Source organism: Schistocerca gregaria, chromosome 1 (assembly GCF_023897955.1).
Source record: "Schistocerca gregaria isolate iqSchGreg1 chromosome 1, iqSchGreg1.2, whole genome shotgun sequence".
NCBI lineage: Eukaryota > Metazoa > Arthropoda > Insecta > Orthoptera > Acrididae > Schistocerca > Schistocerca gregaria.
Window position 1 is genome coordinate 1,033,270,965 of NC_064920.1, and position 15,430 is coordinate 1,033,286,394.

The window sequence follows — 15,430 nt, forward strand, 5'->3', positions numbered from 1 at the left end:
GCAGATCCAACCAGGCAGCACCATCTCACATATGATCTAAATGACTTCATTATAAAGTCATGACTTACAAATTGTTGTCTATGCAAAAAACTGACAAACTGCTAGTCATTTCATTGCTATATGTGTTTGTGTGTCAGAAACACTGAAGAAAATTTCTTTGATTGCTGGAAAAAGGGGACAAATATTTCTGTACTCGTGGAGTCAATGTTCTGTCTGTTTCAAGTAATGATAAACCAATGAGTAAATTTTTCATAATAATATGGTGTAGAAGCGTCCAACAATATCTTAACACCAATGCAATAGACTGCGACACTTACCAACCATGCCTCAATTGGACTAGACCAAAAGCCTGTATATGTACCACACATTTAAGCTGCAACAATGAAATTAACTAGAGGAATCAATTATTGCTTAACAGTGTATGAAACTAACAAATGTAGATTACTTATGAACATTCTGATAACATGTGAAATCTATTTTTACAACACATTAATCAATGCGCAACATTATCAAAAAATATAATTTCATTTTAGGGAGGATTTTACTTCTTCCATCTACTTGATCGTTATGCTGCTGGTTATTCGATGTTGTTTGCTGTATTATTTGAATCAATTGCAGTCTCATGGATATATGGTAAGTAATTCTATTTCTCCATGGACTGTATAAGTTTATTGGCTTAAGAAGTTGTTAATGCTAATTTGTTGTAAACTGACATTGTGAGACTGTGACTGTATTTAAAAAAAAAAAAGGAGAGGATAATCCTTACAAGAAGTAAACTAGCAAGTACCAAGTACTGCTATAATTCTGTTTATCTGATGAATAATTGTTACACAATACATGTCCACTATACAGGAAAGCCTGTTTAAAACTGAAACATTTACCGGTCTCATTCCTTAAGCTTGCAGGTCGCATTCTCTTTTTTTTCTTCACATAAAGAGTATAAAACAATATGTTTGTTAACTGAAGACATAATTTTAAAAATTACAACATGAAAAATACATAGCTAATGTAAACTTAGTTAATGTTGCAGAAAAGGGAAGCCATAAACAGCAGGGATACATAAGAAAGTATGAGAGAAAATAAGCAGTGAGATATTTAGGAAAACAGAGGAGGTTCTCAAGAATAAATAATAGTAGAAAGCAACAAGAGAGAGGAGAACAATGGAGTAACACACTGGAAGTCCAGTTGGATGACGAGATGCAGTATATATTGCTAAACTCAGTTTCATTTAAGAGGATTAAAATAGCTGGTACTAAATAAGGTAATAGGGGAGAAGAATTGGAGGCATTTCAGTTAAGACAACAGTATGAATAAACGAAAACAGCCTTTACACGATGTAAAGTGAGAATGAAGAAAAACACAATTGAAAATAGGGAGTTCAAGGGTGGCTAGAAGAGAGTGTGATTAAGGTCCCATATTATTTCTCGTCTATATAAGTGCTATATACATCCAGATTGTGTAGCTAATGTTATGCTATTTGCAGATGATACTAGTGTCATCATAAATGTGGCAAAGCAATTGCTGAGTAAAACTATTGATATAATCCTTAAGTATGTCCACTCTTGATTTAATGCAAAGAAATTCACATTTTTTTAAAATGCAAATAAAACAAATTACAGGCAGTTTGGGAAAATAAGTCAAAATGTAACTCTAGATGTGCTGTTGAGTGACAAATCCATAGAAAGAGTAACATATACAAATTGCTGGGAATTCAAGTTTATGAAAACTTAAATTCTAATGGCAATGCAATAAAACTTGACAGAAACTCAGTTCACTCAGTTATGCTCTTAGAATTATTGTAGATGATTGTACCTCTGAAGGTGCCAGTATGGTGTAGTTCGATTAGATTAGATTAGTACTAGTTCCATAGATCATGAATATGACACTTCGGAATGATGTGGAACGTGTCAGGTTAATAAAAGGTGTCTATACAAGATATTACATTACCCAAAATATTACATGACACTTAATATTTTAATTCTTTTTTCAACAATTTTCAGTCTCTTGCCAACATATTGAATAATATTTTGGTGTTCCACCACTTGCTGTCTAACTTACTTTACTATTTAATGTCTGGAAAATTTCTTTTAAAGTTTTGCAGTATAATATCTGGGCATGTCCAGTGCTTCTTTCTTGTCAAGCCATAGGTCACCATGGGTACATTCGTGGAGCAGTTGGGTCATTCTAAATGTTCCATGTCCTGGACTTCACCACAATTGCATTTATTGTTTGCTTCATTGTTAACGCTTCATTTAATTTGATTTGTTTTGACTGGTGCTACATCCGTTCTGATGTGATACAGATCTTCCAGCTTGATAAGTTACCTCTGTGCATTTGTAATCTCCTTCCTTCTCCCAACTATTGTCCACATTAAACAATGCTTAGTCCAAGTAATTAATAAGCAAAGCCTTTATGAAGATTTTGAGGGGAGTGAAGATCACTATAAACTATCAAGTTTACTTAACTTGTCATGTAGAGGTGACTCCAGTTCTTCTCGTCTATGGGTCTGATTCTTGAAGCTGAAAATCTCACATCGTGACCTCATGGTTGGTTTGAACTAAATAAATTTGAAGATTGTTGTTGCAGAATTTTTTTACTTAAATATATTTTCTCACATTTTAGTACACTCCTAGAAATTGAAATAAGAACACCGTGAATTCATTGTCCCAGGAAGGGGAAACTTTATTGACACATTCCTGGGGTCAGATACATCACATGATCACACTGACAGAACCACAGGCACATAGACACAGGCAACAGAGCATGCACAATGTCGGCACTAGTACAGTGTATATCCACCTTTCGCAGCAATGCAGGCTGCTATTCTCCCATGGAGACGACCGTAGAGATGCTGGATGTAGTCCTGTGGAACAGCTTGCCATGCCATTTCCACCTGGTGCCTCAGTTGGACCAGCGTTCGTGCTGGACGTGCAGAGCGCGTGAGACGACGCTTCATCCAGTCCCAAACATGCTCAATGGGGGACAGATCTGGAGATCTTGCTGGCCAGGGTAGTTGACTTACACCTTCTAGAGCACGTTGGGTGGCACGGGATACATGCGGACGTGCATTGTCCTGTTGGAACAGCAAGTTCCCTTGCCAGTCTAGGAATGGTAGAACGATGGGTTTGATGACGGTTTGGATGTATCGTGCACTGTTCAGTGTCCCCTCGACGATCACCAGAGGTGTACGGCCAGTGTAGGAGATCGCTCCCCACACCATGATGCCGGGTGTTGGCCCTGTGTGCCTCGGTCGTATGCAGTCCTGATTGTGGCACTCACCTGCACGGTGCCAAACACGCATACGACCATCATTGGCACCAAGGCAGAAGCGACTCTCATCGCTGAAGACGACACGTCTCCATTTGTCCCTCCATTCACGCCTGTCGCGACACCACTGGAGGCAGGCTGCACAATATTGGGGCGTGAGCGGAAGACGGCCTAACGGTGTGCGGGACCGTAGCCCAGCTTCATGGAGACAGTTGCAAATGGTCCTCGCCGATACCCCAGGAGCAACAGTGTCCCTAATTTGCTGGGAAATGGCGGTGCGGTCCCCTACGGCACTGCGTAGGATCCTACGGTCTTGGCGTGCACCCGCGCGTCGCTGCGGTCCGGTCCCAGGTTGACGGGCACGTGCATCTTCCGCCGACCACTGGCGACAACATCGATGTACTGTGGAGACCTCACGCCCCACGTGTTGAGCAATTCGGCGGTACGTCCACCCGGCCTCCCGCATGCCCACTATACGCCCTCGCTCAAAGTCCGTCAACTGCACATACGGTTCACGTCCACGCTGTCGCGGCATGCTACCAGTGTTAAAGACTGCGATGGAGCTCCGTATGCCACGGCAAACTGGCTGACACTGACGGCGGCGGTGCACAAATGCTGCGCAGCTAGCGCCATTCGACGGCCAACACGGCGGTTTCTGGTGTGCCCGCTGTGCCGTGCATGTGATCATTGCTTGTACAGCCCCCTCGCAGTGTCCGGAGCAAGTATGGTGGGTCTGACACACCAGTGTCAATGTGTTCTTTTTTCCATTTCCAGGAGTGTATATTATACAGTCTTCTGGTTTTTCATATTAACAAAGCTGAGATTGCATTTTTCGTACCTATATACAAAAATAAACATCAGAGGTAAGCTTAAAACTCTCTCACTCCATGTAAAGAACATTATTCCAAAAGGTTTACAATTTTTCTAGTAGTCACTGGTAGTTCAGATGTATGATGAATAATGGCACCCCTTAGAGAAATGGCAGCTAACGATGAAGAGGAGAACCGGGTGCACTAAGGGTGAATGCCTGTTGAACAAATTCAACATATTGAGGAAGCCACCTCATCAGCATTTGAAGGCACAAGGTACAAACAACTGCAGACTGTTGCCTACATCATAGTAAATGATGTCTGTTAGTAGAGTTCTGAGGTTATACTTGGTTCCTCCTGACTACTGACAAAGAAGATGAAAACCACCAGTCTTGCTTGTAGTGTTTTTATGAAGATAACAATCTATAACGTAGTTTCTCAGCATGAATGTGAACCTCTGGTTTTGCATTAAGAGGAAGGCTTCATCTAGAGATGGTGGTAAATATGGGACAACATAAACTGTGACTTCGTAGAATTATGACCAGGGGTGCATTACATGCCAGTGGATACAACTGAAGTGGACTGTGAGTGGCATATATATATAGTGTGGATGGATCTCCAGCCAATCTGCAGAAAGCTTCAAAACACTCATATCAAACCACTAGAAATGCCCCACATAGATGAGAGAATAAAGATGTTAATGGTAGATTTTAGAATATTTTTCACAAAAATTTGCCATAGTTTGAATCACTATTGAAAGCTTTGCAGACCATGTAATAGTGCCTTCGCAGCACTGACTGAGAGCTGGCTAAAATCAGAAAGTTATTGTAGTGAGATCTTTGAGGCATGCCTGGGAGTTCATCAAATATACAGGCTCTAGAGGAAGAGGAGGGGTGGGGGTAAAGTGTTTATACAGTGAACAGGACTCTCAAGTCAACAGAGACAGAAACCAAGTTTACATCTGAAATGGTTTGAATAAGAATAATAATTAAAATGGGATTAAAGTAGTAGTTGAATCATTCTAAATAGGGCTCCTGCGTGAAGTCAGGGTAGCTGTTGGGAACCTGTGAAGCATCAACTGCATCAGTAAAATGTCATTAGAGTTCAAGTGTTTATTCCCAATGTTTACAAGTTCTCATTTTTCTGCAGCAGCTTTGGCTGTTGCTAATTCAGCTATGTGTTGGACTATAGCTGATGTCCATTGAGTCAGCTCTGTGTTTGAATGCTCAGGAGGTGATATCAGCAACCCTGGCAGAGCAGCAGCTGCCAGTGAGTGGGGTGGCAGCTGCCCAGCATGGTTCTCTTGCCGACTGTGGAGTGTACTCATTCCCAGTCCAAATTCTACAATGACCCTAGATGTCCCATCACAATGTACCTGGTGTCTATAGTCGTGTGGTCAATTGATCCCCTCCCTACTTCTGGTAGTTTTCAGCACCTGAAGGTGCCCAAGTGCTGGACAGGAAGGTAGACCCTAAGAAGCCCTGTTGGTGGCTTCCGTGTTGAAGTCCGGTATTAGCAGCACCCTGTGATGTGGTATTGTCAGAAAACAGTCAGTTTCTCCATAGTAGATGGTAGCCAGTGAGTAGTATGAAGTTCATCCAATGAAGGTCATAATCTTGAGTACATATTTGGCTATTTCACAGACTGTGCTGGGGCATCTAGGACACAGATCCACTACAGTATTGTTGTTGTGGAATTGAGTGCTATTACTGTGAATGCCATTCATCCCAATGATCAGTTCATGACAAGAACTGCAGTATTTAAAGATGTGCCCTCCTTATTCTGCTACATTGACTTAGGATGCTGTCAACTGCTGTGTCAGTCCCTCACTGTGTGCTCTTATGAAATAGATACAGTTCCTTGCAACATGCCTTATGACCTAACGAATACATGTGTCTCACTTCCTTTGGTTTTCCATCCTCTTTTCTGCTGAATGCTTATTCCTTGCTTGGCAGACAGTGTCATCAACTTGACTCATTTGTGACATAATGGCTCGCCTCCTGCTTTTGCCTCTGTCTCTGGCATGACTTGAATTTATCGGAGGCAGTGTGAATGGGTTTTAATGATTTTTTTTTTCTAATTTCTATTTCTTACTACTCTGTGCTGTAACAATTCTATCAACCACAAGATTGACCTGAAGAAGTATTTGGTAACTTCAGAGAAAAACCATCATTCCCTGGTATGTATGTTTCATAGTCATACCATAATTGTTGGAGGAGATTTTAATCACCCCAGCTGGTTAGGAAAATTACAATTTCATAAGTAGCAGATAACAAGACAAGTTCTTGCAAACCAATTACAAAAACTGTCTCATTAAATTCAGTGGTTCCTGGCATCAGGCATGATCTGCTACTTTTGATAATTGAGTTGCCCAGACAACAACTGCACTTGTTTTTTCTAAGCCAGGTGTTGATTCTTCATTTGGTAAGCCCACTTACATTTGATAGCATTTGCATTTAGCTGGTTCTTTTGCACCACACACTCCATATTCTTTATGATGTAAAATGAATTAGACAATTTATGGCCCTAGTGCTAAATATAGCAGACACCACCAACTCTTCAGCAGTGTGAATTCCATAACACATACCGGTGCAAGTCTGCGATCTTTGGCAGTGATCAGATAATGTCGTGACTGTTATGGGATTATGTATAAACAGTTCAGTGTGCTGAGCTTGGGTGAATTTGAAAATCAACTAATGAAGGCTTTATAGCCTCTGGGGAAATGTTCAGCATCAGGAGGTGAAATGTTATGAAACAAACATGCCTTAGACAAAAGCCTTATGTGTAAATAACTAAATTTATCAAACCTTGCTAGTCATACATGATATCCTCAGGGCATTGGACAGAGAAAATCAGGTTGATTTGTCATTTTGTAATGCAGCAAGTCTGCTCGATGGAGTCATCTACAAACATCAATTTTATATCCAGTATGCCCCATAAAAGTGTAATACAATCATTATTGTTCCTGTTATATAGAATTGGTGAATAATATCAGTTGCAATCACAACTTTTTGCTTGTGTGGTATTTATCTGTGAGTAAATTCCATCTATTAAAAATTATAATTAATGGCAAACAAATATCAGTTTGGAGCAAAAACTGGTAACCAGCTCTTAATGTAGGGAAACAGGAAGTTGTGCATGTAACAAAACATACAATTGCAGTATCTGTTGTCTAAAGGATTAATTTTGAGCAATCTCTTGATTAAAAGATTAATGTGAAATATGATGTGTGAATCATATTAGTCTGCGTCATGTCACAAAGATATTCAGGGTAACAAGTGTGGATCTGTGAAGTTGAATGACCACATTCGCTCAGTTGTAGGTAAATCAAATGGCAGGCTTTGATTCATAAGTAGGAGAGCAGGAACCTACAATTTGTGTAAAAAATGGATTGTACGTGCAGAAACCTCTAGTTTGGCATTTTTTCCTGATATTGACATTGTTACCTCCATGTAAAACCCAAGGGTTATCTTGAAACTGTTGAAGTGTTCTTTTTCAAGCAACCTTTTGCAACTCATGGCTTGTGGCTTTTCATGAACTATGCATTTGCATCTCACCTTAGGGCAAAAACTGTTGTGATTTACACAGCCGAAGCTGTTATTGAATGTGTAGGCTATACTTTTCATAGCTTAAAAAATAATTAATGTTAATGCTCTGTGAACTTGAATGTCACTTTCAGATAATAAACAGATGTACAAACAGATGAAGGCTCTAAAAGTACATTATCAATTTTACTGTTTCATTAACCACATATTGCCATTTCAATTTCTTCGCAACCAACTACTTTGTTAGCTTCTTCTTTTTTGACAGTTGTTGATAAATTACACTGTTTTGCTTTTTATTTATTTTATTAGACTACAAATCATTGTAAGCATTACAGATGCCATAATTTTATTAGGACAACTCAATAAAGGGATATTATATGGATTATCTCAGGAGGATGTCGTTATCAGGAGGAAGAAAACTGGCATTCTACGGATCGGAGCGTGGAATGTCAGATCCCTTAATCGGGCAGGTAGGTTAGAAAATTTAAAAAGGGAAATAGATAGGTTAAAGTTAGATATAGTGGGGATTAGTGAAGTTCGGTGGCAGGAGGAACAAGACTTCTGGTCAGGTGACTACAGGGTTATAAACACGAAATCAAATAGGGGTAATGCAGGAGTAGGTTTAATAATGAATAGGAAAATAGGAATGCGGGTAAGCTACTACAAACAGCATAGTGAACGCATTATAGTGGTCAAGATAGATACGAAGCCCACACCTACTACAGTAGTACAAGTTTATATGCCAACTAGCTCTGCAGATGATGAAGAAATTGAAGAAATGTACGATGAAATAAAAGAAATTGTTCAGATAGTGAAGGGAGACGAAAATTTAATAGTAATGGGTGACTGGAATTAGAGTGTAGGAAAAGGGAGAGAAGGAAACATAGTAGGTGAATATGGATTGGGGCTAAGAAATGAAAGAGGAAGCCGCCTAGTAGAATTTTGCACAGAGCACAACTTAATCATAGCTAACACTTGGTTTAAGAATCATGAAAGAAGGTTGTATACGTGGAAGAACCCTGGAGATACTAAAAGGTATCAAATAGATTATATAATGGTAAGACAGAGATTTAGGAACCAGGTTTTAAGTTGTAAGACATTTACAGGGGCAGATGTGGACTCGGACCACAATCTATTGGTTATGACCTGTAGATTAAAGCTGAAGAAACTGCAAAAATGTGGGAAATTAAGGAGATGGGACCTGGATAAACTGAAAGAACCAGAGGTTGTACAGAGTTTCAGGGAAAGCATAAGGGGACAATTGACAGGAATAGGGGAAAGAAATACAGTAGAAAAAGAATGGGTAGCTCTGAGGGATGAAGTAGTGAAGGCAGCAGAGGATAAAGTAGGTAAAAAGACGAGGGCTGCTAGAAATCCTTGGGTAACAGAAGAAATATTGAATTTAATTGATGAAAGGAGAAAATATAAAAATGCAGTAAATGAAGCAGGCAAAAAGGAATACAGACGTCTCAAAAATGAGATCGACAGGAAGTGCAAAATGGCTAAACAGGGATGGCTAGAGGATAAATGTAAGGATGTAGAAGCTTATCTCACTAGGGGTAAGATAGATACTGCCTACAGGAAAATTAAAGAGACCTTTGGAGAGAAGAGAACCACATGTATGAATATCAAGAGCTCAGATGGCAACCCAGTTCTAAGCAAAGAAGGGAAGGCAGAAATGTGGAAGGAGTATATAGAAGGTTTATACGAGGGTGATGTACTTGAGGACAATATTATGGAAATGGAAGAGGATGTAGATGAAGACGAAATGGGAGATACGATACTGCGTGAAGAGTTTGACAGAGCACTGAAAGACCTGAGTCGAAACAAGGCCCCCGGAGTAGACAACATTCCATTGGAACTACTGACGGCCTTGGGAGAGCCAGTCATGACAAAACTCTACTAGCTTGTGAGCAAGATGTATGAGACAGGCGAAATACCCTCAGACTTCAAGAAGAATATAATAATTCCAATCCCAAAGAAAGCAGGTGCTGACAGATGTGAAAGTTACCGAACTATCAGTTTAATAAGTCACAGCTGCAAAATACTAACGCGAATTCTTTACAGACGAATGGAAAAACTGGTAGATGCGGACCTCGGGGAGGATCAGTTTGGATTCCGTCGAAATGTTGGAACACGTGAGGCAATACTAACCTTACGACTTATCTTAGAAGAAAGATTAAGAAAAGGCAAACCTACGTTTGTAGCATTTGTAGACTTAGAGAAAGCTTTTGACAATGTTGACTGGAATACTCTTTTTCAAATTCTAAAGGTGGCAGGGGTAAAATACAGGGAGCGAAAGGCTATTTACCATTTGTACAGAAACCAGATGGCCGTCATAAAAGTCGAGGGGCATGAAAGGCTTCAAAATGGTTCAAATGGCTCTGAGCACTATGGGACTCAACTGCTGTGGTCATTAGTCCCCTAGAACTTAGAACTACTTAAACCTAACTAACCTAAGGACATCACACACATCCATGCCCGAGGCAGGATTCGAACCTGCAACCGTAGCAGCCGCACGGTTCCGGACTGCGCGCCTAGAACCGCGAGACCACCGCGGCCGGCGCATGAAAGGGAAGCAGTGGTTGGGAAAGGAGTGAGACAGGGTTGTAGCCTCTCCCTGATGTTATTCAATCTGTATATTGAGCAAGCAATAAAGGAAACAAAAGAAAAATTTGGAGTAGGTATTAAAATTCATGGAGACGAAGTAAAAACTTTGAGGTTCGCCGATGACATTGTAATTCTGTCAGAGACGGCAAAGGACTTGGAAGAGCAGTTGAACGGAATGGACAGTGTCTTGAAAGGAGGATATAAGATGAACATCAACAAAAGCAAAACGAGGATAATGGAATGTAGTCAAATTAAATCGGGTGATGCTGAGGGAATTAGATTAGGAAATGAGACACTTAAAGTAGTAAAGGAGTTTTGCTATTTAGGAAGTAAAATAACTGATGATGGTCGAAGCAGACAGGATATAAAATGTAGACTGGCAATGGCAAGGAAAGCGTTTCTGAAGAAGAGAAATTTGTTAACATCGAATATAGATTTATGTATCAGGAAGTCGTTTCTGAAAGTATTTGTTTGGAGTGTAGCCATGTATGGAAGTGAAACATGGACGATAACTAGTTTGGACAAGAAGAGAATAGAAGCTTTCGAAATGTGGTGCTACAGAAGAATACTGAAGATAAGGTGGATAGATCACGTAACTAATGAGGAGGTATTGAATAGGATTGGGGAGAAGAGAATTTTGTGGCACAACTTGACTAGAAGAAGGGATAGGTTGGTAGGACATGTTTTGAGGCATCAAGGGATCACAAATTTAGCGTTAGAAGGCAGCGTGGAGGGTAAAAATCGTAGAGGGAGACCGAGAGATGAGAACACTAAGCAGATTCAGAAGGATGTAGGTTGCAGTAGGTACTGGGAGATGAAGCAGCTTGCACAGGATAGAGTAGCATGGAGAGCTGCATCAAACCAGTCTCAGGACTGAAGACAACAACAACATATGGATTATGCAATTTAACTGGACCGATCTGGTGATGCAGCTTGTGTGGTCATTTGAGGACATAACTACAAAATATTTGTAACATACTATATTTATCAATAAAATATGGTAAAATATTTCTAAATGTAACATTGCAATTAAACACTGAAAAATCCAAGATGAAGTAATGACAATATTATAAAATGATACTCACCATAATAGAGGAGACGTTGTCACAACAATATTATAAAAGGATACTCACCATAATAGAGGAGATGTTGTCACTAACAGGCACAACAAAAATAGCTAAACATGTGAGCTCTGCTTGTGCGAATGTGTGAGTGCTGCCTGTTTTACAAGAAGGCCTTTTCACCAAAAGCTCTCATGTTCAGCAGTCTTTTTGTCGTGCCTGTCTGCGACTCAATATCACCTCTGTATGCTGAGTAACAATATAATATTTTCATTAACAATACAATTAGACATTTTATTCACAACAATTACATAGATAATTGATTTTTATAGAATATGACCACATCTATTTTACGAATGTTCTATTTTTATTTTATTTTATGAAGATCCACTTCTGTCTACGTTTAAGTCACTAGCTTTGATTTTTATAAAACAGTTCCATAATATTCTTCTATAGTTTATAACCAGTTTTTCAGTGGATGAATTTTATTCTATTTTCTTCTTGCAGTGTCAGAATAAACATCTTTATTAAAGAAGTACAACCTTCTTACCTTTTCTTAACTAATAACCTTACTTCTGGAATGGAAAAACTGGACAATGGAAAAATCAGTTTCTTAAAAAAGTATCGCAACAAATTCTGCTTAATTTTCTCTTGTAATTTTCTTTCGGAGATTTGCTGACTAATGAATTTTCCCAGAATACATCACCATATTGCAGTAATGACTCTACTTCAGAAAACTAAACGTTTTTACCATTTTGTTTAGTGTCAGTCTTAATAGAATTCTATCAATAACAGATGCTGTTTATTTGCAATTTTCACATTGTGCATGTTGGTTCCATTTTACATGTTCATAGATTGACATTCCAAGCAGTTTTGTAGGACACGCTTCCAAAATTTTATTGAATAGCTAATGTGTGTCTAATCTGCACTGTATATTATGTCTGTGTGTTTGTGTCCTTATGATCAAATTGATTGCAGAAACACATTTTTCAATGTGCAGGGTGCACTTTTCAATTTCACTCTTGAACTTTTTCAGCCAACATCCATATGATAAGAACATTGTTGGCATTTGCGTGTTTATTATACTTAGGATCCGCATAGTTCTAAATCCTTTACAAGACCCAAAGTAGTATTAGTCATAAAATGGTGGTGCATATTTTATCTTCAGAATAATGGAGGCTTACATTAGGCCAGTTTGGATACGTGACTTCAACTACCTGTTTTGTGTTTTGAATAAATGAGTTTATCCGCCTATATTCTGGCCTCCTAACATGTAAAAATTGCAGTTTATTTAAAATGTTTTTCTGCTTTTCCATGTGTCTAAAAATTAATAAGTAACAATTTTTCATTTCTTTGGTCACAAATGTTCTAACATGATTAAAATCTTGCCGAGATATTCCTTGTCTTTACTGAGGAATCAGATTTACATCTACATCTACACTCTGGAAACCACTGTGATGTACATGGCCGAGGGTACGTCCCACTTTATTAGTTGTTAGGGTCTTTTCTCATTCCATTCAGATAGGGAACACAGGAAGAATGACTGTTTAATTGCCTCTGTATGTGCTGTAGTTAACCTAATCTTGTCCACATGAACACTATGGGAGCAATATATAGGGAGCTGTAGTATATTCCTAGAGTCATCATTTAAAGCTGGTTGCTTGAAACTTTATAACCAGGCTTTCTCAGAGTCATTTCCATCCAACTCCAAGAGTCTATCAGCTCAGTTTCTTCGGCATCTCTGTGACACTCTCCCATGGATCAAAAAAACCTGTTACCATTTATACTGCTGTTCTCTGTATCCATACAATATTCCCTATTAGCCCTGTTTGGTATGGGTCCCACATGCTTGAGCAATACTCTAGGATGTGTTGCACGAGTGATTTGTAAGCAACCTCCTCTACAGACTGACTGGATTTCCCCAGTATTTTACACATAAAGTGAAGTCTACCACCTGCTTTACCCACAACTGAGCATATGTGATCGTTCTATTTAGGAGACCTACACAGTATTACACCCATGTATTTATATGAGTTAGCCAGTTCCAACTATGACTCACTGATACTACAGTCATAGGATATTAACTTTAGTGAACTGCACAATTTTACATTTCTGAACAATTAAAGCAAGTTGCCAATCTTTGGCCAACATTGAAATCTTATCAAGATCTGACTGAATATTTACACAGCTTCTTTCAGACAGTATGGCACTTCATTATAGATAACTGCATCATCTGCAAAAGTCTGGGGTTACTATTAATATTGCCCACAATGTCATTAATATATAACATGAATGGCATGAGACCCTACACACTTCCCTGGGGCAGACCTGAAGTTACTTCTTTTTTTTGTTGATCACTCTCCAGTCATGGGCATTTGTAGAAGTTACTGCAGAGGTGCCCCAGGAAAGTGCATTGGGTCCATTGCTATTCATGTTATTATATTAATTACATAATTAATATATAATTATATATATTTATAATAACCTCAGACTTTTGCAGATAGTGCAGCTATCTGTAATAAAGCACTGTCTGAAAGAAGCTGCGTAACTATACAGTCACTTCTTGATAAGATTTAAAAGTGAGCCAAAGGCTGGCAACTTGCCTAAAGCTTTGCTCAATTCAGTGCTTTCAATTGTTTCTCAACGCCACTGACACTAATATATATTTCATTCACCTTTTCAGAGGTACAAAAATTAACCTGGGGCAGTTCTCCTGAGTTTTCCTTTGCAAAGGAGCATTTCAAAATTGAATTAAACATTTCTGATTTTGGTTTGCTACATTCAATTTCAGTTCCTGTCTCATCCATGAGTATCTGGAAACTAGCTTTGATGCCACTAACAGCCTTTACATATGAGCAAAGACCATTCTGCTATGGTAACCATTGATGGCACCTCATTGCTCTCTTCAAAGTGACATGTGTTTCATTCAGAATCTTTCTCTCTGTAGCACTAAGCTTTGTTTTGCAGCTATTATGAAGTAGTCTCTGTTTCTTTACAGTGACTATATATATCACAGAGAGTCGATCCCATTATGACTGTTTCACTGGGTACATATTATTCAGTGCATGGTCAACTATTCTTTTGAACTTGAGCCATACCTCCTCTGCATGCTTCTGTTGTGTGCTAAAAGTTTCAAGTTCCTCACTGACATATGGCACCACTGCTTTTTTAATCTAGTTCACTGAAAATATATATCTTTCTGCTTGTTTTAGTTTCCCTTTGTATTTTAATAATAATTGTTGCTACAACTGTGTCATGGTCACTAATACCAGTTTCGATGTGGGCATCCTCAAAGAGGTCAGATCTATTTCTTGCCATTAGTTCTAACATATTGCCATCATCAGGGGCGTTCTGAGACATCTGTTTTCAAGGAAGGAAGGCACTTAGTAATTTTTCACAAGATGTCTTTTCAAACCTCTCACTAACGAAACTGTAGTTCTTCCAAATGATTGTTGGGGGATTAAAGTTGCTATAATCCTGTATGTAATACCTGAATATGTGTTGTGGCAGCAGGACCCTGGCATGCAACACTTCAAATATGCTGCCAATGGCATCTGCATGGGATGGCCACCAGAGGCTCCCTGTAGTAGGCCACATGACTTGTGCACATGGCACAGCTTCTGCCGTGCCCTCTACTGCAGTTCTCCTCTTTATAAGCACAGTGTATCAGGCACTCATTCTCAAATTGTGTTCATACTTATTGTCAGCAACTGCTTGTATCAGGACCTGGATTGTTTCTATATTTATGTCTATGTTATCAACTGTTATTTTCTTATCTGTGAAAGAAGAATAAACTTTGGTTCATTGTGGCTGTGCTGTTGTTTGTGTCTTACAGCACAACACATTTGGTGAGGAATGTGGCGTTCACTTTCACGTGCTTAGTTTATTTGGTTGTTCCTTCTGTTCTTCTGTCAATACAGGTAGTGCTCCAATCTCTCCTCAAGCAGCAGCTGGCGCTTACGGTTCCTATAATGAACTTGCTGGCCACATTGACTATGTAGGCATGCTGTCAGCATGCCAGCTGTCCTTTCCCCATTACAGTGATGTTACCAAATACTGGGAGGTTTATGAGAAGAGGCTTCGGCAAAACTTCCTCACTAATGGTGTCACTGATGCAGACATGTGTGTCTTTGTTCCT

The 15,430-nt window shown here is 39.2% G+C and overlaps 1 protein-coding gene across 4 annotated transcripts in view; it reads left to right on the forward strand.

Annotated features, from left to right (window-relative positions):
• The window catches only part of LOC126279247 (sodium-dependent dopamine transporter), a 571,586-nt gene that overhangs the window by 519,766 nt on the left and 36,390 nt on the right, over positions 1-15,430 (forward strand). For all 4 annotated transcript variants that reach the window (XM_049979661.1, XM_049979663.1, XM_049979660.1 and 1 more), the window contains exon 11: positions 534-633. In XM_049979661.1, the coding sequence (XP_049835618.1) occupies positions 534-633 (100 nt within the window). The remainder of the gene's footprint in view (positions 1-533; positions 634-15,430) is intronic.